The 25,559-nt window shown below is 35.8% G+C and overlaps 1 protein-coding gene across 7 annotated transcripts in view; it reads left to right on the forward strand.

Annotated features, from left to right (window-relative positions):
* Positions 1–14,320: 14,320 nt before the first annotated feature.
* The window catches only part of SGT (UDP-Glycosyltransferase superfamily protein), a 51,445-nt gene continuing 40,206 nt past the window's right edge, over positions 14,321–25,559 (forward strand). Inside the window, exons 1-4 of one of the 7 annotated variants that reach the window (XM_083070956.1) lie at positions 14,321–14,702; positions 16,372–16,553; positions 24,008–24,244; positions 25,073–25,184. In XM_083070956.1, the coding sequence (XP_082927082.1) occupies positions 14,576–14,702; positions 16,372–16,553; positions 24,008–24,244; positions 25,073–25,184 (658 nt within the window). In that variant the 5' untranslated portion in view covers positions 14,321–14,575. Of the gene's footprint in view, positions 14,703–16,371; positions 16,554–24,007; positions 24,245–25,072; positions 25,185–25,559 lie in introns of those variants that run through there. The other 6 variants (XM_083070958.1, XM_083070957.1, XM_020373940.3 and 3 more) reach the window with 6 other exon arrangements.

The raw sequence follows: 25,559 nt of genomic DNA on the forward strand, positions 1-25,559 counted from the left end.
GTTCTTCTTGGCTTTTCAACTCTTTTATATATTTTTTTTAATACTTGATTCTTGCAACTTGGAATTACAAATCCAGAGAAGTAGCTTTCCTTTTACAACCACAAATGATACAACAAGATTAAGTACAACCGGATCACAAAAATTTGTCAAGCAACTTTAAGTAAAAAACTCAAAAGTCTAGTGAACTAGTTAATGCTTTGGTTCTATTACCCTTTGGTCTTTTTTTTTTCTTTTCTAAATCAAATTGAGATCAACTTCCTCTATTTATTCTCTGTTTCCAGCACTCAAATTTTCCCAAAAATTTGTTGAGATTAACCAAAGTAATTCACTAGATCAATGAGTTTTACTTTCAAACAAGAATTTTAGTGACACTTATGGAAGCAACTTAAAATTGAAAACTCATCAAGACATCATGGAAACCTAACTCTAAAAGAATTCACCAATGATCTAATAGTGAATATGAACTAAAATTTGCAAAGAAAAAGCACTCAAACAAAAGCACATATGGTGAAATGTTTATGACAAAATAAGAACTACACATCTTGAATGTTTATGACAAAATAAGAACTACACATGACCTAAGACAAACTTTGGATTCAAAAATTCAAAAGAAACACATGCATTTGAATTAATATGACCGAATCAAACAACACAAAATAAAGAAGACTCAAACCAAACAAGATTTAGCACAAGTTGATTCCTATACTCAAGGTGATTCCAGATTAAGGTGAAAAGCAATCAAACCTTTGGATCTATCAAGAATTGTTTTCAAAAAGTTTAGATCCACAAAGGAAACTCAAAGTGTGACAAATTTAAACACAAAAATCCAGAATCAAATCGGTAGAAAAGAGACACTTAACTCAGGAAAGATAACCTTGCTCTTGATACCAAAAATGATGGAGTTGGCAAGTGAAGTGGAAGGTGTTGCTTCCTTTTCCTACTCCAAGAACACGGATCTTCCTCCTTGATCACGAATTTTGGATGGAAGGATGACTTGAAGACAAGAAGAAGATGATTCTCTAAGCTAAGATGGAAGTATCCTAGCAAGGAATTCAAAAGAGTGCCCAAGGTCAAGCCTAGAAACTAAGGTTCCTAAGGCTAAAACTATGAACTCTAGGTGACTTTGAGGGAGAGAACAAAGCAGAAGAAATTTTCAGAAATTCTCATATATGTCAAAGTGAATACAAGAGTGAAGAAGGAAGACTTATATAGGCTCGGTTTGAATGCAAATGGCGCCAAGGATCAAGCATCACATTTGGCGCCTAGATTTGAATTCAAATTCAAATTTGAATTCAAATCTCCACTCCACATGTACTTAGCCGTGAACCTAGGTGCTCCAATGCATCTAAATGTAATTTAGGAAGCATTTAGGGTTGATTTGAAGTTGCACATGTTTAGCCACTAGTGGTGAAAAACATGTGACTCAAATGCAACTTAAATGCCTTCCAAATTAAATCTAGTTTAGCCTAATTAGCCTATTTAAGTAATCCTTCCATATTCCTATTCCAATGGCCTAAATACAATGGCCAATCAAATACAATGGAAAGGAAAAATTACAAGGATTAAAATGAGCTCAATATTGGGTACCAAAAGCCCATGGAGCCCAAAACTAGGCCCAATAAGCTTAAAGCCCAAAAAGTCTTATGCTAAGGTCCATAATACAAGACCAAACCAAATGAAATCCTACACTACTCATCATGCAATAAAAAAAGGTGGTCACCCAAAGTATGATGATAGTCCCAAAGTCTGGCAAGCCTCCCTGGTATTAGGGGACGTGGACTGACGACTCTGGTAGTTTAGAATGCTCTCCTTTCCCAAAGATCTTTGCATACTATTAAATGTGCCTTCCATTTCTAATGGAAGTATGCTAATGTACTATCTTAGGAGATGCATGATATTTATTTTCTACCTAAATTTTATCATTTTTTTAAACTAAAGGTTATGATGTATGATTTCTTTTTTGCTATATAGGCTCGGTGTTTTTTTTAAATAAACTATCATATATGATGCTTTAGGATTAGGGTATATAGAAAGGTGTTTTTTTATATTATTATCTGTTTTTTTGTCTATAATTCTTATCTATTTGAAGTGAACAGAAAAACACAACAAACGCAACACACATATGCTGGAACAAATGTACACCCACGAATAGTCATGTTCAAATCCTTGGTCTGTGGTCCCTATCAAGAAAAGTGTGTTGTATAGGATGGTTCTAATCTCACTGGTCTTTAAGGCTCCCAAGGTGCCCCCATTATAGGGACCCAGTGCCTTTGTCGCTGTCACCTTGCAAACTCTAAGGTCTGTCACAGTATTTCAGGCTAGAGTAATTGATTGTCACCTTCAATGTGATTTCCAACAAGGCTTGTAGGCTCTAAGGTCGTTCTTGGGCCGGTCATACGTCAATCACTCCCTATGTTTATACTCTCATGCCCTTGGGTATAGAGGGAACTGTTGTGCGAAAGGGTTTGTGTACATTTGTTATTTCAAACAGGTGCAAAATTTGAACAAACATACAAATATCAAAGTCAAACAAATAAAATAAACAAAGTAAAAGGGGAAAAGATATTTGAACTATTATTCTTATTTTGCTAATTTCATCATTTATTTGGGCTTGACCCTCTTTAAGCGTCCCTAGTGGAGTTGCCATCTGTCATAACCCAAAAAATTATGATCTTACAACCAAATGGTTTGGACTAACTTTTGAAAAATCCCATCAATTAGGGAATGCCTGGAAACCAGACTAATACTTAATTAATGGTTTTGAAAAATGAGTTCATGGAGTCATCACCAATGTTTTACTCAAAACACTGGAAAAAGAAAAGATTTGAAATTGAAATAGAGGTTTTCATAGCCAAAATTGGGTTCAGGGGTCGATTACGTGTAGGGAAGGTGTTATGCACCCCTATAATGCCCTAAATTGGTACCCTATGATAAAATTAGCATAATAATAAATAATATTTTAAATATCTTATCCCCTTTTATTATTTAATATTATTTACATGATTAAAAAAACCTATTATCTACATGATTATTTATTGGTATATAAGAATTAGAGCCATCAAAATGGGTTGTGGCCCATGGGCAGCCCACCAGCCCACCAATTTTTTTTGTAATGGAAATTTAATTATGATTTGTAGTTAATTTTGTATGGTGGGATATTAAAAAATTTTTATTTTGGACTTTTATTATGATTTGTATTTAAGTTTGTATGATAAATTATGACTTATGACTATTAATGATGTTAATTTTATGACTATTATGTTAATTTATAATTAATTTAAAATTTTGAATTTTGTTGATATATTTTTTAAAAATTTTGGTGGGCTGGTGGGCTAGCTCGTATAATCCACCAACCCGTGGTGGGCCAGGCCGGGCCAGAAAAATTTTGAGAAAATCAAAAGTGGGCTGGGTTGGGTTAGTCCGTTTTTAAAGTGAGTCAAGGTGGGCCGGCCCACATGGGTCGGGTTGGCCCATTTTGACAGCTCTAAGAATTATAAATAAAATGATAAATAAAGAAAAATAAAATAATAAGTGAAATAATAAATAAAATAAAGTAAAAGAATAAATAAAAGAGAAGAATTTAGAACCTCAAAAGCAAGCCTTTTATAAGGGAATCTTCCCAAATGCATGTGGGACTCATTTTGGCAGTCCTTCGCTCTACAGAAACCTCACTATCACTCAGAGGTTCATATAGAGAGGGGGAAGCTATGCATCTTTTTCTTCTTTTTAATCCCTTGGCCAGAGAATGTCTTATAGAGCCAACTAGGAGACAAAAGCATTAAGAGAGTTATCCGATGTTGGACTAAATTTTATAATAATACCATCTTTTCCTAGGCATAATGCAGGACCTCTAGAGACCTAGTTAACCGTCGGATCATGCTAGATTTTTATGGTATCTTCACAATATATTAATCTTTAATTTCAATGGTTGGATCGTTGAAGTTAGGTTTGTAGTGAGAGATACTATCATAATAAAAATGTTATCTAGTGTAGTATTCATATTTCCCCGCTATAATGCGAGGCCTCTAGAGAAATCATTAGTCGTTGGATCATGCTAAAAAAATTGATGATAGCTTCTTAAGACATTGATCTTAAACTTCAACGGTCAGATCATGAAAATTAGGTCTTTAGATGGAGATATTATCAAAACAAAAACGCTACCCGATGCAAAATTTTTTGGAAAGCGGAACGGGTCATTTCAGTTTTGGAACGGGCTATTCCAACATTGGGAATAGTCGTTCTACGCCCCAGATCAGTTTTCTTGAGTTTTTTTGGCCTTTTAGGGCCATCTTGGCCCATTTTTGTGCTCTATTGGGCCATTTGTAACGTAGTAAGTTATTTTAGAAGGCCCAAAAACCCAATATAGGTGATTTAGTAGCCCAGAATGGGCTGTTCCTAATCTGGAACAGGCCGTTCCTAATCTGGAACGGGCCGTTCCAAACTACTAAATTGACTTGTAAATCGTAGTTGAGAACAGGCCATTCTAGATGGAGTACGGGGCGTTCTGGAGGGAGTACGGGTCGTTCTGGATGGAGAACGGGTCGTTCTGGATGAATCCTAGAATGGGTCGTTCTGGTTTCAGAACGAGCCGTTCTGGTTTCAAAACGGGTCGTTCTGCATCTGATTTTTGCACATGACGAGGGAGTGTAGAATGGGCCGTTCCGGATTCGAAACGGGCCGTTCTGGCCACTCCTGAACTTCTATAAATAAGGGTTGTGGGCAATTGAGGAGAATGAGAGGTTTTAAAGAAAAGTTCTAGAGAGAAGGACTATGAGTCTGTGGGCTCCTTTCTCTCTCTAATTTCTGTATGATTCTTCTTCTCCTCTAGACCACTAATGTCTTCTGTCTTCTCTTGAATTTCAAACTAAAAAGCTTGTTTTTGGAGGATTGAAGTTCAAGAGTCAAGCTTGGAAGATATTTCTTCTTCTTTTTCTTCTTCTCAGATTCTTAGCTTTTTAGAGAATCTTAAGGTGAAGGAAGCTAGAATGTAGGTTGTTTAATTTCAGGACAGTTAGGGAAGCTTTATGTATGGTGTTCTTTTGTTGAAATAGTTGAGTTGTTGGGTGCTTAAGTTGATTTATGTTATTTATAATGTGTAAGTTGATATGATAGATGAATTTTAAATATGTTGTATATTGCTGAAGTTGTTTATAAAGTTGTTAAGTTGCATTAAGTTGATATTGTAATGAATATAGTTGTTTAATTAAGTTGTTTGCATGTTGTTAAAAATTATTAAAGTTGCATAGTTGTATAATTGAATAAGAAGTTGTCAAGCTGGTATATAATGCCTATTGTTGTATTGTTGTAAGTTGTCTATCGTTGAAAGATGCCTATTGTTGTAAAGTTGTTAAGATGTCTATTGCTGTAAAGTTGTTAAGATGTCTATTATTGTAAAGTTGTTAAAATGTCTATTGTTGTAAAGTTGTTAAGATGTTTATTGCTTTAAAGTTGTTAAGATGTCTATTACTGTAAAGTTGTTAAGATGCCTATTGCTGTAAAGTTGTTAAGATGTTTATTGCTGTAAAGTTGTTAAGATGCCTATTGCGGTAAAGTTGTTAAGATGCCTATTGTCGTAAAGTTGTAAAGCTGCCTATTGTTATAAAGTTGGAAAGTTGGGGACATATGGTGAAGATATATGTCCTATGTTGAGATACATAGTACTAAGGTGATAAGTTAAAAGTTGTTTTAAATTTGAATCCCTTAGTACTGTGTGGGAAACATGGAAGTAGTCGATCCATGTCATGGTTGAATGACCAATTTGAGTAAGGTATTTAGTTAGAGATGTAGTCTTTGACTACGTACTGGAGGGTGCGTGGTACTTGGAGGACAGTGGGTGAGCTAACTCCATATGTGGATTGGTGATGCTAGCCAAGGCCGTGGTAGGCTCATACCCAAACGTTTCTATCCTGACAGTAGTACTGGACCTCCGAGTCTAAGTGGCACACTTGAGCAATCGCTTATTATTGTCTATACCTGGTTCTCTTCGGAGTTCCTAACGTTGTTCTATACCTGACCTGGTTGAGATAGGTCAAATGCTGGATTTGGTAGGGTTTATGCCACCTAGACTTCTCAACCTCAGTTGTTAGAGAACTCCCAGTTGTATATGCGTGATGACGCATTAAATATTAAGTTGTATATTGTTGTTGTTGTGGTATTAAAGTTGCTTCTAAGTTGTATGAATGAGTTGAGTTTTTATGTTGAACTGTATGGTTGTTTGTGATGATGATTGAATGAATGAGTAGTATAATATTTTCCCTATACTTGTATGGTTGCTTATTAAACTCTAGCTTACCCTTCTGTTTCCATGTGGATGGACTGCTACGATTATACTATGTATGGGAGCAGATCAGGGCTAGGTGGGAGCTGTTGGCTGAGTCCGCTGCTAGAAGTGGAATTTTTTTGGTTCCTAGTGTCAGAGTTACCACCTTGGGTAACAGTTTTGTGCTTGACCGGCACTAGGAGATAGTAGTTTTGGATAACTGTATAAATACCTAATACTTAAAAACTTAATTATTCTTATATATTTTTTTTCATGTTTTTGTATTTATGAGTTATCCAATTTTATTATTTATCTTAGTTTACTATTTTTAGTGCGATTCCACTAAGTGTAGGGACCACGGTAGGTCGTTACACCCTTAGGGGCCATACATACTACTTTTTTCCAGATGTAGTGTGAGGCTTCTAGAGAACTAGTTAACCATTAGATCATGCTGGAATTTTGATAATATATTTTCAACACATTGATCTTTAATCTCAAAGGTTGGATTGTCAAAAGTCATTTTGTAATGAGAGATGTTATCATAACAAAACTGCTACCCAACGCGTTGGTCCCCTCGAGGGTTGTTTGTCTCGCTCTAGTAGACCTTTATCCTTGGTTTGGGTACCCCAAACGAAATTGGGTCTTTACAATAACTAGTGGTGCCTGACCTGTCGCCATAGTCCTAAATGTGGTGAAGGAAGAAGGCTCTGGGATTACAGCGAATCCCATGAGTCATGTAGTATAGAGGGAAAAGGTCCCTCTGTGTGACAGAACCTAGACTCTGATGGCATCCATGAATAGTCCTTATCATGAGCTTATGGACCACGCGGAGGAGGTCCTTAAGCCCCGAGGCCTTGGAAATCCTAGGCATGACCGCTTCGCTAGTGAGCTCCTACCACATGGCGTCTATCATGGTGTCGAATGTGGGGATCAACAGGCTGGTCTCATACTCTAATGTAATCAATTGCTCCTTTGTGACGAACCCAACTATCCGATTGAATTCTACTAATGTGATGGTGCGAAGGGCCCTACCCATCTAGAATAAGACCATCGGCACGTGTAGGTCCTCAAGTGTTGGGACTGTGTACTGTTTGGATGACGCCAAGAAGTCAATTGCCACCTCCCTGTAGGCTTGGCCTTAGGGCTGCAATAGGAACTCCTACCCTATAGCTATGAGGAGGTCCTGTTCTCTCGTCAATAATCCCACCTGCTCGAGGATGGAGAAATCCAAATACCGTGCAAACCTAAACTTGAAGTTACGTAGATGGCATCTCCACCTATGTACCTTGTCGCTCATGGCGGTCATCGGTCATTATGGGGGTGGCACTTGCTGGGCTGCTGATGATGGTTGTATAATTGGTGATGGTCATGGTAATGAGGATGGGACACGAAGCCTTTTGCCTCGGCCATGGGATGAGCTCCCTCCATGCATAGTGAGAAATGTGATTAAAGGATGCCTAAAAATGCTCTAGAATGAATGTGGGGGTTTTAGGAAATGGATAAGGATTATGAGGGGAACACCCCATTTTATAGCCAAAATATGCACGGAACGACCCATTTTAGGTCCAGAACGACCTACTCTGCATGTAGAACACCCCATTCTACAAGTGGAACAGGGCGTTCTAGCAGACTGTAATGGCCCATTTTGCTTCCAAAATGGGGGGTTCAAACTTTAAGGTAACCAGAACAGGGCGTTCCAATTTTGGAACTGCTCGCCCTAGACTTTTTTTTACCCTATTGATGCATGTCATGCAAAGATGTTGAATTGGTTACTTATGTAGAATGGTAGTTTTATTATACTCTAAATAATTCCCTTAGGATAAAGAAAAATACTATAAGTGTGTAAAATGTTTTCGACTGCATGCAATGCATATTTTGACTTGGTTTTCAATAGGTGGTTTCCCTTTGCTCTTTTTTTTTAGAGAGATGATTTGGTATGTTGATGTGCGACATTACTTATATCGGTCGTTAATGCATTAAGCAGTTTTATGGGTTCTCTTTTTTTGCTTTTCGTTTTGGAAACCCTGACTTTTGCCTAAGACGTATCTTAGCGAGAGCTTCTTGTTCTTTCTTTTTCCCTAAATTGTGCCTAGTATACCCATTACAGGTTTTCATCCCAGCGGGTCATTTTCTTCTTTTTTTTTCACCTTTCTTAGACTTTAAGTTTTGACAAACACCCACAAGACTCGTCATTTGCAATTGGTCAAGGGAGGAGAAAAGAAGGGCTATTTTATTGATTTCAAAACTTTATACATTAAAGGATATATGAGGTGTCTAGGAAGAACGGGTGGCTGAGGTAGGCCAGTGTTTAAGCTTTATGCAAACATTTCTTCGGATAACAAGCATAACCAGTTCCCTAATTATCCTGGATTAGGTATCTAAGTCTTTGGTGAACTTTCATAGAGTCTTGACCATTTGAGGAAGTATCCAAGCTGCTTTCGACTTTTGACTTTGATAGTAATCGTTTGTTGCTCATATACCTAATTTATGCCTAAGATGTATCCTAACGGGAACTCTCTCTTTTTATCCTAACTTTTGCCTAGGATGCCCTTTGCGAGTTTTCATCCTAGCGAGCTTTTGCAAGTGATGCTTTTAGGCATAATCCCCTTTCATTGAATTAGAATTTTTTAGCCATCCATGTTTGTAAGGATCAATACCTATCTAAAAAACCACCTGTTCGACTATATGTGGACCCTTATAATTGGGTGTCTTTTTATTTTTATTTTTTATTTTTTTATTGAGCAACCAAGAGCTTCTTAACCATGGGATATCTTCTAGAAAGCTTTAAGGACGAGTTTCATAACTTGTGATAAGTCCGATTTTGGCGTGTAACATCTAGTTCTTTTTGTTCAGTTGGTTAGACACTCTTTGAACTCATTTTGATTTAGAAAACTTGACTTTCATGAGTAGTTTGAGGGAAGGGATTTTTATTTTGATTGGTGACATTATCCTATCCCATATACCAAGGAGAAAGACGCTGCCCCCAATTAATGCATGAATAACATCATATCACCATGTGGAACATCTGTTGTGACAATCATTTTCCAGGATGATCTTCTCGATTTTCTCAGTTGTCTTATTCTTTTTGGATTTATAGGGAAGGGAGTTATTATCCCCTTTTTATAATGAGGCTATATCGTTTCGATTTCTTCTCCAAATAATTTTTGCGTGTCTAAAAATTTCTCTTTATTTAGACTTAGTTACACATCCTGGATGTTTGGAATTTGATTAATTTTGTTATCCTCGGTCATGTTTGTTTGTCCTTTATTTTGTGTTGTATTTAGAATTGAATGCATGGAAGAGGGAGAAAAAGAATAATCTGGGAGTTAAAGAAATGACGTGTATTATTGGCGATGTAAAACTTATACAAGCCCTTATTTTGTATGAACTTGTGATCGTGGGCACAGATCACAAGTTGAAACTAAGAAAAAGAAAAAAGTTTTTTTTTTTTGTTTTCCTAGAGGACCCCTTTGATAGCTTTCCAATGAACCGCCAAGATTGCTAACTATCTCGGTCATTCGGCGATGTTAGGTGCATTGACTCCAAACTTGAGCCATCTAGTGTCGATAAGCTCCTATACGTGACGCTTCAAGGCCTTGCAATTTTCAATGAGTGCCCTACTGTTCCAGAATGATTATCGTAAGTTTCTTCAGGTTTATACCATTATGGATAAGGAGGCTCTAACTTCTTCAATGGTACAATCTTCACCAACATTGAGGCCTCTAGCAACTAAGGGAACAACTCTGCATAGCTTGTAGGAATCATGTCAAAATTCCTTTCCCCCTTGGTGTTGTTCTTGTATTCTGAGGAATAACGGGAGAGGTTGTAGCGTTGGTTCCATCCCTTTTCTTCTTTTCATAGATCTTTTTCGGCTAGCGCATGTTCAACAATAGGGGTCTTATGGATTTGTGCGCGGACGGGATGTCTTGCATTAAACACCTCTTGGTAGCTTCCTTTTTATCAAGGAAGTGCTCCTTAACAACCCTGAGCCTCTCTTCTAGAGCCCTCAAATAACCTCTAGTGTGATCGTTATCGTGCTGCATCATAACCATGGACTCGAATATACAGGCCATTTGCTGTTTAAGCTGCGTGAGCTCCTTAGCAAGCACGTGATTTCTCTCTTCTAGAGCTTCCATAATCCCTCCTTTGTGGGTCCTCATATTCTCGGAGCGTCGGAAAGCCACCTTCTAGGGGAATTTTTTTTTATTAGGTGAGTGAATGAAGATGCATGAAGGAGGTCTCTAGCAAAGACTTGATGACCACTCCTTTGGTGTCCCTTTTCATAATGTTTTACGATATGACAAAGGTTACACTAACTAGAGATCTCTCAGTGATCCTAGATGATTCTCCTTCTTTTTTTTTAATTCTGTGATGCATGTTTCCTAAGATTTTATTTTCATACTGGGTTTTCCCTCATGATGATGCATTTTTTTAATCATTTTTTTAGTGTTTCCTTTGCACTAGGGGAACTTTCTAAACATAACAATAGTTTAACAAACAATGCAACAAACAAATCCTCAAACGATGCATATCCATGATCGGTTCGAATCCATGGTCCGTGGTCCTTGTCAAAGAAAGTGTTGGTCTAAGAAGGTTCTAGTAATCGTCACTAATCTTTAAAGGCTCCTAAGGTGCCTCCATTATAGGGACCCAGTACCTCTATCGTCGTCACTTGGCAAACTCTAAGGTTTGATGTAGTATTTCAGGCTAGAGTAACTGGTTATCACTTTGAGTGTGATTTTTGACAAGGCTCACAAGCTCTAAGGCCATACTTGGGTCGGTCATACGTCAACCACTCCCTATTGTAGACACCTAATTTCATCCGAACCCGCAAACAAAGAAATGTGCTTCTATTATGAAGAAAATGAGCACCCAAAAACCCAACAACGACTTTAGAGCCAAAGGGACATGACACTAGAGGGCCCAAGGCCCAATAAAAACAAGTTATAAGGTCCGGAATGAGTCGTTATCAATCTAGAATGGGTCGTTTCAACATGATTTGTTAGGAGCAAAATTCAAATTTGAAATGGGCCATTCCCATTATAGAAGGGGTTGTTCCATATTCAAATTTTGGCCTTAACAAACTGACCCACAACGGGCTGTTCCAAAACCGAAACGGGTCATTCTAGTCAGTCTTGACGTCCATAAGTAGCAGCATCAGGCACTACTCCGGGACTGTAAAGTTTCGTGGAGAAAGACCTAAATAACTCGACAATTCTCTCTCTCTCTCTCCTTATATTTCTTGAGATTTGTGAGGCATACTGTAGTGTGAAAGGTAGCCAAAAAGCACCTAAGAGATCTCCTCATTTGAAGGTCCAATAACTCTCGATTAAGAGGTATTTCAATCAATAATCTTCTCTCTCCTCTATTTCCTCATTTTAATAAATATCGTTCTAAATAAAAGGAATAACCATGTAGACGTCTTAGGGTAATTCGTGTAATTTAAGTTTCATGTATATAAATAAACATCAATAAAGGTGATCTGATAGTTAAACTATTAATTCTTATGCCATTAATTTCGTCATAGGGTACCGATTTAGGACACTGTAGGGGTGATTAATATCTTCCTTACACGTAACTGACCCACAAACCCAATACTGGCTATGAAGGCCTTTATTGGATTTTCAAAAATCTTTTCTTTTTCCAATGTTTTGAGTAAACCATTGGTGGCGACTCCATGAACCTACATTCAAAACCATTAATTAGGGCTTAGTCTGGTCTCCGGGAATTCCTTAATTAATTAGATTTTTCAAAAAGGTAGTCCAAACCACTGGTCGTAAGATCATAATTTTTCAGGTTACGACACCTATGTTTACGCACTCATGCCTCGGGTATAAAAGGGATTGTTGTGTGTAAGGGTTTGTGTATAATTGTTTATTTCAAACAAGCAGATATAAAGCCATTAAAGTAAATATATGAAAAACAAGCAAAGTAAAGGGAACCAGATATTGGAATTATTGTTTTTGTTTCACTAGCTACATCATATATTTGGGCTTAAACCTTTTTAAGCATCCCTAATGGAGTCGCCATATGTCGGAACCTAAAAAATTTCTATCTTACTCATAGATGGTTTGGACTTCCCTTTTTGAAAATCTCAATTAAGGAATGCCCGGATACCAAACTAATCCCTAACCGAAGGTCTTGAAATGAGTTCATGGAGTCACCATCGATATTTTATTCAAAACATCAAAAAAAGAAGGAAAGAGTTTTAAAATTCCAAAACAACCTTTATAACCAGAATTGGATTCGGGGGTCAATTACGTGTATGGAAGGTGTTAGGCACCCTACTATGTCCTAAATCAGTACCCTATGATGAAATTAACGCGATTGTGAACAATAATTTAAATATTAGGTTCCCTTTTATTTATAACTATTTACATATTTGCACGATTTGCCCTAAATGTCTACATGATTGTTTTTGTTGATAACAGAAAAATAGATAATAGAAAATGTACCTCTTAAAACGAGCTTTTATAGATTCTTCTTAATGTAGCAGATTTAAGGTGCTTTTTGGCTACCTTTTCACACTTCACAATGCCTTACCAAATCTTAAGAAATATAATAAGAGAGAGATGCTAGATTTTAAGGAGACTAATCAGATCTCAAAATTTTCGATCCCTAGCAGTATGCACAAGTCTACCATTTATAGACACGAAAATCCACTAGAACGGGCCATTCCAATTCCGAAATAGGCCATTCTAAACTTTTCTGTTATGTGTAAAATTTGAATTTGGAATAGCCTGTTCTCAAGGTGAAATGACCCATTTCGAATTTGAATTTTATCTATAACAGACTAGGTCATAATGGGGCATTCTAACCTAGGGTTACAAGCCATATTGTAAGTTTGGAACGACCCATTTCAGTTTTGGAACGGCCTGTTCTAGGCTACTAATCTTGGTACTTGCTTTTTTGGATCTCTGGATGTCTTGTTGGTCTTCTCTAGTGTTGTTTCAGGCCTTTGAGAGCTCCTTCGTCATGTTGGAAGTCCATTTCCTTATTTGCATGCCCCCGAAAAAAATTAGGTGTCTACAAGTAAGCTATTAATAGTTACCTAAAGTTTAATAAGAGTTTGGTCCTTCTTTCTTCAAACTTAAACCCACTCATCTTGAATCCTTTAGGACTTGTCCCTTGACATGATGTCATCAATTGCATTATTATATGAAAATCCAAAGCATCATATCATCTTTCTCTAGTTTCATCTTTAGTCACAACAATTACTTTCTCAAGCCATGTGAATTTTAAAGGTGATATAATATTGACCCGTCTATGATAGAAGTTGTTCTTAGCTGAGAAGTTATAACTTTTGCAAGTGGGATCAAAAGTTTTCTATTTAGTAGGATGATGTAAGAGGTTTATAAATGATTTTTCCAAGATAACCTTATCTTTGACCAAGTTGACTCATTACTTTCAAACTTTTTTACATTAAAATGTGAGACATGTATTCTCACCCATTTATCATTTTGTGTTGTTAGCTTTGTTTTTGGATTTACAAGTGATATTGACTAATGTTGGTGAATATGTGGGAGATGAAACTTATACTTCTTAATTTTATTTTATTTATAGATTTTGCTATCATAGTATAACATCAAGAATTGAGAATAAAGAGTAAACTCTAATTTAATTTTTTTTTAATCATTTGTTATTTGAACCTTTTAGTTTCGGACAATTTTTGTAAAGATCTCAAATCACCATTTTTATTTATTTATATTCATTAGTTATTTTTATTTTACCGATTTATTCTGTAAAATTTATTGTTAAACTTTGATTTTATTAAAAATTGTAGTCCTCTCAATTATTTCCGCGATTTAATTAACTAATAATTAAGTAAAACATTTTGAAAATAAAATATGCCACCCGAATAACTTCTGATGAGTCTCGTTAACAATAATAAACAAAAAAAATAACAGAATCTAAATTAAAAAATAATCAAATATACGAATATTAATAATTAATAATTAAAATAAATAATAATGAATTTTTTTTATTCAAAGTCAAAGTATTTCCAACGCTGCCGACTTGTTTCCCTTTTTCTCGTAATTTGTCCCAAAAAAATATCCAAAATGGAATCGATGCCGCAGCCTGTAAAGTCGGGAACTTAAAAAAATGAAAAATATTCGTTGCGTTGTACCCATCCATCTATCCCACACCGTGTCGTGCACACGTGTCCTCTCCTCTCCTCTCCCCCTATCGCAAGTTCGGTTCGAATTTTGCGACAGCTCAGGCAGCATTTGCAGTTAGCACCATTTGCTCTCTTATTTCTTTTCAATTCTTCAATTCCTCTGAAACCGTGCTTGCGGCGGATCTAGGTCACCGGCAATGGCGGATTTGCCGGAAGATCGCCGGAACTATTCTTCCAGTTCGAGGGATCCCGGAAACGGCAAGGACATGGAGGAGGATAGTGCTTGCACTGTTGCCAATGGTACAAGTAGCTCTTCGGCTTCAGGTTACTACATTTCTCTCTCTCTCTCTCTCTCACTCTCTCGATCCTTTTGTTCTTCCATTCAGCTTCTGTTTTGCTTGGATAAACAGTAGTTAATCGAATTGAGAAAGAGAAGTTGTAACGATCAGCAGAAAATTAAGTCATGGGGTTCAATTTTTTTTTTTTTTTTTGGTGAAGGTGGGAGCGAGTGATTCTGTTTTTTCTTTGAAAGTTGAGCTGTTTGCTGTTCTGAGTTATTTGTTTGGGAAATAGAGTGATCCGAAAATATGGGACCAGATTTCATCGGGCGCGGAGATAATAATATTGTATTTGAATTTTGAACCCACAATGTCGCGTAATTTGTCATGGCTACGGGGTGTGGTGATCTGATTCTAACATGATGTGGCTAATAATCGGAATTTAGTTTAGGGAAGTTGGAGGATAAGCAAAATTTGGCTGTTAGAGGTATCGATTAATGGAAGAATATGTAGTTCCGTTCTGGTTAGTGGTTAAGGCATGCATAAGGTGATCTCTGCAAGGCCTTCTGAATAACCTAAACAATGTTTTCCCTGAACTAGGGCTTGCAGAATGCCAGAATGTGGTCTCTATTTGACCATAAACAAAGTAAGAAAGTTGATTTTATGATGAGATAGTAATTATTTCAACTATGGGGTGAAATATGTGACTTGGGCCACAAAGTTCTCCAAAGTTTTGACTATTCCGTCAATCCCTCCATTCTGGGTGCCTACATGATGAACCCTCCTCGTTTCTTGCACAGCACAAAAATTTCCTCATAGCTCCAAGAATTGGAGCTCCTCAGCATGCATACTGGTGCTTGAACTGGTTCCAGATTTCATGATAAACATAACAGAGTATTATTGCTCAAGAACTCTATGGAAATATGGATGAATTTTGGAGATCTTTCTTTATTGCTTCCTTTGTAAAAAAAACATGGATTTCAACGAGCTTGTGTGGCTTCCAAATATCCAACATAAGGGTTCATTCCTAAGATGGGCAAGGAAAGGAGATAAACGAAATATTGCATGGCCATTAAAATGCTAAAGACACAACCATGATGCTGTATCAAAAACAAATTGTTGAAACTGATAGCAGCTCATTCCATTCTCATTATTTAATATTTGTACAATATCCTTTATATGTAAAGAGATATTTTAATGATTGCATTATATGCATACTTTTTCTTTTTGTGTGTGATGGTGTCATAGGATTTTGAACGTATTTGATAGAGATACCTTAATTGGCATAATTCTAAAATTTTCTCTCCTCTTATGTTGACATTTCTTCTGCAAGAAAACTTGATAATTGTTGCTACTCTCATTCATATTATTCTGTTCTCTCTCAGTATATCCTAGAGAGAAAACTTCTTTTGATAAGAAAAAGAAAGACATAAAGAAGAGGGAGGTTATCCTCCTAGAAAAACCTACGAGAAGCTGAAACGAGAGATATGAAGAAAACACATTAGTTGATCCAAGATTGTCAACATCTTTATATATTCAACAAAGAAATCCTCTTGACTTCTTAAAGTTTACTGTACCAAGGATTTATTAGCATTTTGATTTCGTGCACAATACATCTCCTTTCCTTGTATCTTTTATTTCATAACTATTTGTTAAATTTTATTGCTCAGCTTATAAGTATGTGCATAATGCTCCTATTTTTGGAACTTCTTTAGGCATTCCTAGCAAGGGGTTGTCTAAAGTGACCACATTGCCTACTGACATATTACATGGAGATAAATCGGAGCCAAGTTCAAGTAAGTTTAAGATGGAAAGGTCAAAAACAGAGAGGCAGAGACACCTAAGTCCTGAAGATGCAGCACAAATTTTTGATGACAAAATTCCTATCCAGGAGAAGGTATATTAATATGGTCTATTGTGATTTTTTGCCTTTCCTGTTTCCTCTTACTCTGGGGACATTTATTTTTGTGGCAGCATTGTTACCCAGTAATTGATAAATATTTTAATATATTTTGGTAAGAAAAGAAACTTTTGAGCCACCCAAAAGAAACAAGAAACTTATGCATTGTTTGAATGGGGGATTGGTGTGAAAGATGACGCAAACCGGGATTTGCTTCAATGTCCATTAGGGTAGCAGACGCAAATCACCCCGAAACTCACGATTGAGGCCACCCCAAGCTGCCGATTCACATTCACCCCAGTTGCAATGATGTCACTGTGCTCCATGCCGCTTTGACTGCTATTGACAACCTAGGTTAGGAGGCATTGATTTTGATGACTCGGAAGGAGAAGTTGAATGATATACCTCTCATTATTTTTGTTGCTTACCAGACAAGCATAGAAGCCAAAAGGAAAACTGTCGGAGAGTCGGCTAATAGGTGGAGATGCAAAAAATATGGAGGGGCATCAAAGAGCTTTACCCCCTTATCCATAGGCAAAGACATTCCCCACTTAGACATGAGAATGATGATTACATTGGGGTCTGGTGAAGGCAAGGAAGAAAATGAATAGATGTTCTTCTTGATGTTTCAAGCTTTTTTTAATTATATTCTGTATTGAACAATTTAACTTGAGTTAATATTATGTCAATGTTTGTCTAACTTTTATTTGCATATAACTTAACACACACACTCACACACACACTTACTAATTTTAGCCGCTCTTTGTGGCTTTTGCTTTTTGCCCACAATGCTATTTGTTATAGCTGATTTTCTGCTTCCCACGATCCAAGTTTGACAACATTGCTTCAACTTAATATATGATGATTTCATTTTTTATATCTTAGAATATTTTAGAGTATTAGGGTTTGACAAAATTAGAAAGAGAGAGAGATAACAAAAGATAGATTCTTGAAGAATGAATATTGTATTAATAACCTAATTACATTACAATTACAATCAGATTATAGAGATAAAAATAAAAGTCATAATATCTTCTCACGAAGCTTCAAAATAAAACTAAGTTGACATCTATCGATTACAAGAGTTTAAAAAACAGAAAACAAAGCCTGTACTGTTGTTGTACATATTAGAAAAGAAATAAACTTGAGTAAATATATACTCTGATATCCCCTGCAAGCTCAATTAGGGTGATGAAAATATTACTTTGATCTTGGATCTAAGAATACAAAACCTTGACGAATTAGTGAGGACATCTGCACATGGATGAATAGAAGAAACATGAATCACTTAAGGAAGTTTAGCAACCACTTTTCCCTGAACAAAAAATAAATCTAGCTCCATATGTTTAGTTCGAGCATGGAGAATAGGTTGTGCAAGAGCAATTGTACTCATGTTACCACAAAAGATGACAAGAGTAGAGTGAAGAACTTTGAGCACAGAAAGTAGAGTTTGAATCCAAGTGACTTCTGTAGTGACAAGAGCTAAGCTTTGATACTACGCTTCTGTGCTTGATCTTGCAACAATAGTTTGCTTTTTGACCACTATGAAACCAAATTCGGTCCAAGGAAAATAGAGGCCTTTGAAGTGGGTCTTCTATCATCTAAATTTGATGTCCAATCAGCATCGCAGTAGGCTTGAATGTTAAAGGAAGAGTTTGAAGGAGCAGGTTGGAGATGTAAATCCCATGTAATTGTACCCTTGAGATAGCGTTTTCTAAAGGTCAAGACATGAATTAGTAGACCTTGTTTCTTGAAAGACTTATTTTTTGTCTAGTCATAGCACATTATAATGCACAACCCACCACTAACCTATAGAGAGTAGCATCAAGAAATACCTCAGAACCTGTTTTTGACAATTTGCAACCACGGATCATAGGACAATTAATGGGTTTAGACCCTTCCATACCTATTCGATTCAAAAGATCCGGGATATATTTGCTTTTTAAGTCATAACAATGGAGCCATCATATTGAGGTTTGACTTCTATTCCCAGAAAATAGACAAGGTCTCCAAGATCTTTCAGAGAAAACATAGAGTTAACTTGTGATATTACGCTATGAAGAATAGTAGAATTGTTTCCAGTGATGATGATGCCATCTACATAGACCAAAATATAGATGACACTACTGTCATAAGAATACACAAACAAAGATGGGTCACACTTGTTGGGTTGAACTGAAATCATATCAAAGTAGCCTTTAGCTTGTCAAACCAAGCGTGTGGGGCATGTTTGCACCATAGATGACCTAAAGAAGTTTACACACAAGACGCCTATCTGAGGATTCAAAGCCTTGCGATTGAGTCATATAGACTTTTTCAAGATTGCCATCAAAAAGGGATTGTTTATCCAAACAATCATAGGTTTAATAATCGGAGATAAGGTTTCATTGCAATCATAAGCCATATCGTTGATGGAATCCTTTTTCAACAAGTCTGGCTTTATATTTTTGGGCAGTAATGTCAGGATTTTCTTTAATTCTAAACACCCATTTACACCCTATGGCAATGCGATTAGGTGGTAGAGTAACCAGAGACCAAGTTCCATTGTGTAAGAGAGCATTATATTCTTCTTTCATTGCAGTGAACCACGTGGAATTGGATAAGGCTTGTTTGGTAGCTTTTGGCTCGAGATGGGTTTGGAGAAGAGTTGGGTGAAGTCTAGGTTTAATGATGCTTGTATTTGCTCATGTCTGCATCGGATGAGTGTTGAGTAGGGATGGAAAATGTACTTGGACCCTATGGGTACCCGCAGAAAGTACCCTCAATGGTGAGGGTAAAAACCTGCATAAATGGGGATGGTGATGGGGTGGGGATTTACTCGCAAAATTCAGGATGGGGTAGGGATGGGGGTGAGTGGGACGAGTACTATAGTACCCACATTGCCACCTCGCACTTTTATTTATAAATCATAGATAATTAATTACATAAAAACATCTAATATTATAATGTAAATTCTTAACTTAAAATGTTAAATTGCAATAGTTTATGTATTCAATTAGAGTTGTTGTATCTTTTTATTTGTATTTTTAATTTTTAATTATTATTTTAGTTAGTTTAATCCTTAGTCTCATCATGTTTTTTAGTTTCTTTAGATATTATACCAAAGTACTATTTAAACTAGAGAGATAAATGTTTGCACAATATCTTATGATAATGAGATTAATATATAATGTGTAATATATGCATGTGTGTGTGATATTTATATTTAATATATATAATTACTAATAATAAGATTTTAAATAAAAGTTTAATTCTGAATTTTAAAAGTTTTACTATTATTATAAGACAATAAGGCTACTGCCGCAAATATTCTCTAACTTTTTACATTTATATATTTATTTTGTCTTGCACTATGTATTTTTCAGTTATAGGAAATCGATCATTTTAACTAGTGACTGTGAATTTCTAAAATTTCTCTATATTTGCAGCATCTACTCTGTCAGTAAATTTAAAATTTTGAATTTATAGAGAAGACCATTTTTTTTTTATAAATTTTTTTAATACAATAACTTGTGGGAGCATCTTTATTAGTCTTTATGAGAACCATTATGTTGTCTTAGTGGGAGTAGTTGGGGTAGTATATCAAAGGTCTTTTTTTTTGGTAAATTATATACCAGAGGTCCCAAGTTTGAACCTCAGTGCAAAAAAAAAAAAGATGAATAAGTTTGGTGATGAACAAGGTTTGTTGGTCTACTTGGGCCTATAAGTCTATATGTCTTGTATAAAACAAGTTATGTAAATAGGCATTTAGGCTAAGTAGAATGTTAAACAGGTCAAGTCAGACCTTAAGAAAAAAGGTTTATAATGTGTAAAAATGACAAATTAAAGTCTAGCCTAGTTGACTTATTTTGACTCTTATTATTGATAATTTTTAAATGATTAGAATTTATATTTGGATCTTTATGTTTCTAATGTTGTTTGATTATGAGTTATGACTTATGTTTGAATGATTTAATGTTGTGTTTGGATAATTTAAGAGAGAATTTTCAATTTAGTTGTAACAATTTTTTAATTAATATTTTTCATTGATTTATTAATTTTATACATAACCAAAGTAAAGGTACGGGTTTGTGTATATAACTATCCAATAGGTATAGGGATGGTGATTAAAGATTTACTCGCACGAGTATGGGGACAGGAAATATAGTACCCTATTCATTGCCATCCCTAGTTTTGAGGGGGAGGGGGAGGATAGTTTTGAACATTAGTTAGTGGGTCATTGATAGATTGGTCAGATGTAGAGACAACAATAGATGTGGTAATTTTGTTTGGTGTAGTTGTTGTCAATGAGTGACTGTGTGAGAAATTATATTTGGTGGTGTAGGGTTTATAGTTAGTGGTATGGTAATGGATTCTTGTGAGGCTATGGATTTAGATTGAGAAAACAGTTCACTGTAGGGAAAGTTTGATTCATTGAATATAACCTCCTTGGAAATGTAGATTCTTCCATCTGCTACAAGGCATTTGTAGCCTGCTACAAGGCATTTGTAGCCTGCTACAAGGCATTTGTAGCCTTTGTGACTTGTAGAGTATCCTAGAAAAACACATTCTTTGGACCGAAATGGAAGCTTGCTTCTATTATAAGGTCTCAATATAGGAAAGCAGGAGCAGACAAATATTCTGAGAAAATTATAATCTGGAGATTGTTGAAATAATTTCTGATAAGGTACTTCATTGGAAATTTAAGATGATGGAAGTTTATTAATGAAATAAACCCTGGTAATAAAGGCATGATCCCAAAACTTTGTTGGCCTATGTGCTTGAGCTATCAAAGTAAGCCCCAATTCAACTACATGTCAATGCTTGCGTTCTATGACATCATTCTGATAATGTGTGTGAGGACAAATAAGACAATGCTGGATTCCATTTAGATAGGCGGAGAAAGGTCTGTATTCTCCTCCCCAGTTTGCCTGAACAACTATTAAAGGTAATTGAAATTGATTTTGAACCATAGCATGAAATTGTATAAAGACATCAAGTGTATCTGCTTTGCTTTTTAGCAAGTATAACCAAGTGAAACAAGTATAAGCGTCAACAAATGTAACATAGTAATGGTAACCACAAGTAGATAGAATTGGTGCAGGGCCCCATAAATCGCTAAATATCAATTTAAAAGGTGCATAGATGTGAGTGATGAGCTTTTCCAAGACAACAATGAGAACAGAAAGTAGAATCACTTCTGTTGATACTTGATAGTGGGAAAATTACAATTTCAAAATATCAGTTTCATTACAGCAATATTAGGATGACCTAATCTAGAATGTCGTGGCAAAAGAAACTAAGTTGCGAGTGGCTGTATTGACAAGAGGATTATGAAGTGTTGAAGGCTGAAGATTCTGTTTAGTCATAGCTTTAGATGACGGCAAATCAGGAAATTGGTAGAGGCCATTTGAACCGACAAGTCCTTTGAGGTGCACCTTTTGGAAGCCTGGGATTTAACCAAGCCAAGAGAAGAATGAAATTCAAAGAAAACTAAATTATCCTTACAGAATTTACTCATACTTATTAAGTTCTTGGTGATGGAGGGAACATAAAGAAGATTATTAAGTGTGAAACAAAAAATTGAGAATTTATAGGTGAGGAAAAAACAAACACACTTGTTGAATTGATATTGAGGCCCCGACCATATCCAATAGTGATTTTTTCAACTCATTCAAATGGTGTAAGCTGTTGATTATTCTGTGAAGCATTAGTGACATGATTAAAAGCTCTTGAATCAAGATACCAAGCAATTGGTCTTGACGGGGTAAAAGAAGTGATCATAGCCTGAGGACAGAACTGTTATAATTAGAAAAATATGCCTGAGTAGCAGATTGAGGTTGATCCTAAGATTCTAGGTTGTTGAGGATGAAAAAATGGTTGAGAAGAGGATGGACTATATGATGTTGATGTAGGTGCAACAAGTGGAGAAGAAGAGACATAATTATCATCAAAACAAGTGGAAGCAATATGACCTTAGTGATGATAGATCTGACATTGGAAACCAGCATAACTTCCATGTCCTCTTCCACCTCTTTTATTGTAACAACCAACACAACCATTGTGTTAGTCACCATGATTTGGAGTATAGGTTTAGAGTTCTGTTTGGCAATATGTGATTGTGGTTGAGGAATAGAAGATGAAAAACTTGAAAAGACTTATGCGATATTGATTGAGGCAACATCTCTCTTGAATTTCTCAAGACAGGCTTCGTGAGCAAGTAAGACCGTTTCAACAACAATAGACAATTCATCAAACCGGCTACTAATAAGAGATACAATGGATTTATACTCCTCTAGCAAAGCTTCAAGAATAATATCAAGATGCTTCTTGGATGATGTAGAGTCTTCAATGACTGTAAGTGCATCCACAAGACTTTGAATGCAGAGAAGAAAGTCAGAAACAATGCAACTTTCTAGATCTGTATTACAAAGTTTGTTGCAGAGTTGTCTTGCCTTTGCATTAGTATACACATGAAAATAGGAATGGATTTTATCCCATAGATTCCAAGTTGTCTTGCAACCAATGACGCGAGTAAGCATGTCTCGTGACAAGGATGATTGCAACCAAGAAAGGAGAAGCTGATCTTGCTGTACCCATGCGAGATATGAAACGGAGATAGTGATGAATTTGTGGATTTACTAAATAGTGATGAAGCTTGTGTCCTTTGATGATAGGTTCAACCTATTGACATCAAAGAAGGTAATTTTGCTGTCATGTTTCTCTGAGATGGAATGAGAAATGGTAATTTGACAGTGTTGTCAAAGGTTTCGAAGAGGAAGATGAAGCTGTATTGAATGGATCAACATGTAATGGTGGAGGAGGATTGAAATCAGCCATGCGCGTTGAATAAGAGAAAGAAAAAAAAATGAAGGATCTAACTTGCTGTTAACAAAATCAGAAAGAGAGAGAGAACAGAAGATAGATTCTTGAAGAATGAAAATGATATTGATAACCTAATTACAAATGATTATACAAAGATAGAGTTATAATAGCTTATCCGGAAGCTTGAAAATAAAACTAACTAAACTGACAGCTGTCAGTTACAAGAGTTTAAAAACAGAAAATGAAACCTATACTACTGCTTTACATTTTAGAAAATAAATAAACCAGAGTAAAAATATACTCCTATATAGAATATCCTACAGGACCTCTTAGGATTTATTGTACATTTTTAGTTTATGATTTGTATCCTTATTTAAGAAGGATCTTTGTAATTATAGGCATATCTAATTTGAATCAAATTTTTAGGCATAGCATATCATGTATATAGAAAGAAATTCTTCTATAATTATTTGTACTTATTGCATTCCGCCTATGTAAAACAGACTCTATTGTGTAGTCAAGACACATGGTTTTCGCCTCACTTGCATCTGCTCTTCTCTCTTTCAACAATTATCATCAGTACAGTCTCTGTTTTTGTTTTTAATCATGTGTGGCTGGTACTTCAGTTGGTTTTTACAACTGTGCAGCTTAAATTGTTGAACAGAATAGCTACTGTAAAAGATGATGGCACTGTAGAATTTGAAGTTCCTGTGGATGTTGAACCTGAGGCTCTTGTTGCTCGATCCAAACAAGTAAACCATGTCATTGATGATTCACTTGATGCAACAGACTTTCATTACATCCCACCATTGAATATAGTTATGCTTATTGTTGGTACACGAGGAGATGTGCAACCATTTATTGCAATAGGAAAACGCTTGCAGGTAGAGGCATTTTCTTATGTCCTAATTTTATCTCCGCCTGCTTCAATAAACACAGACAGGCACGTGTGGAGCTTTGTGGCATTTCGTTAAGGGGGTGCATGATTGTATCTGAAGAGACACTTTATTATGTCTATATTTTCCATTTCTATGTGTTAGAATAATAGGATATATATTGTACTTATATAACTGAACCATGTGTATCTTTTCATATAAATACCTGACCCATTGTATTCAGAATCATAATGGAAATGAGTTTCTTTTCAAACTCTCTCTCTGAGGTAGAATTCTAATATTATGTATCTGTTAGAATTAGAACCATTCATGAACAATTGTCCATGCGTAAGATAAGGTGGTTCAGTGCATGTTTAGCAAGGTAGTGGGCCAATGCACGCATCAAGTGCAGAGTACTTGTTTGAGGGGACCTCTTAGATCTATAACTATTCATGATTATCTTCAACTAAGTAGTTTAAACTTTAGTGAAGGTTGATTCTTGACAGTATGCATACATGAGTTTTTTTTCTTCTTAAAAATGTTATAATAAGAACATTCATGCAAATGAAGAGAAAGGAAGGAAATATTACAAATACGTGATCCCATGTTTTTTTGCTGCTCTTTCACTTGGCTATGATATTTGTGGCTGCTATATATTTAGTAATTTTGTGGCTTCCTATTTCATTGTCATTTTCTAATGGAATTATTTTATTTATCCAATTAATACATTTTTTACTTTATTTTTTGTAGGAGGAAAAGATATGAACTGAATAATTTGTGTATAAGTTATTTTTGCATTTAAAATTGATTTTCTAAAAGAATTTTCTTTATGTGCAGGACTATGGCCATCGAGTTAGATTAGCAACCCATTCAAATTTTAAGGAGTTTGTTATGACAGCTGGGTTGGAGTTTTATCCATTAGGCGGTGATCCAAAAGTTCTTGCTGGTTGTATGTATACCAATGTACAAGTTTCTTTTTTCTCTCTGAGTGGCTTTGTGCTCGATAATCTTAATTTCTTCTGTCCCACATTCCCTTCCAATGTGTTTTTTGTTTGGGAAAGTGATGGAAGGATTTTTAGTAAAAATATGTTTTTGCTAAGATTTAATTAATACTCAAGTAGTTAACCAAGTCAATAACTTTTTCTCTTAAACCAGTCATTTATCATTCTGAATAATCATGTGATTGAAAACAGTTGGATATTCTTCATTGCCAAAAAGCTTGACTCTTTGAACTATTTTGACCTGTTAATGCATTCGGGTCCTAGAAACCTTGTGGTTTGCTATGTTGGTTTTGGTGTATTTTGATACACATGCTTGTCTGGAC

The sequence above is a fragment of the Cajanus cajan genome, chromosome 3 (assembly GCF_000230855.2).
Source record: "Cajanus cajan strain Asha chromosome 3, NIPB_CcT2T_4, whole genome shotgun sequence".
NCBI lineage: Eukaryota > Viridiplantae > Streptophyta > Magnoliopsida > Fabales > Fabaceae > Cajanus > Cajanus cajan.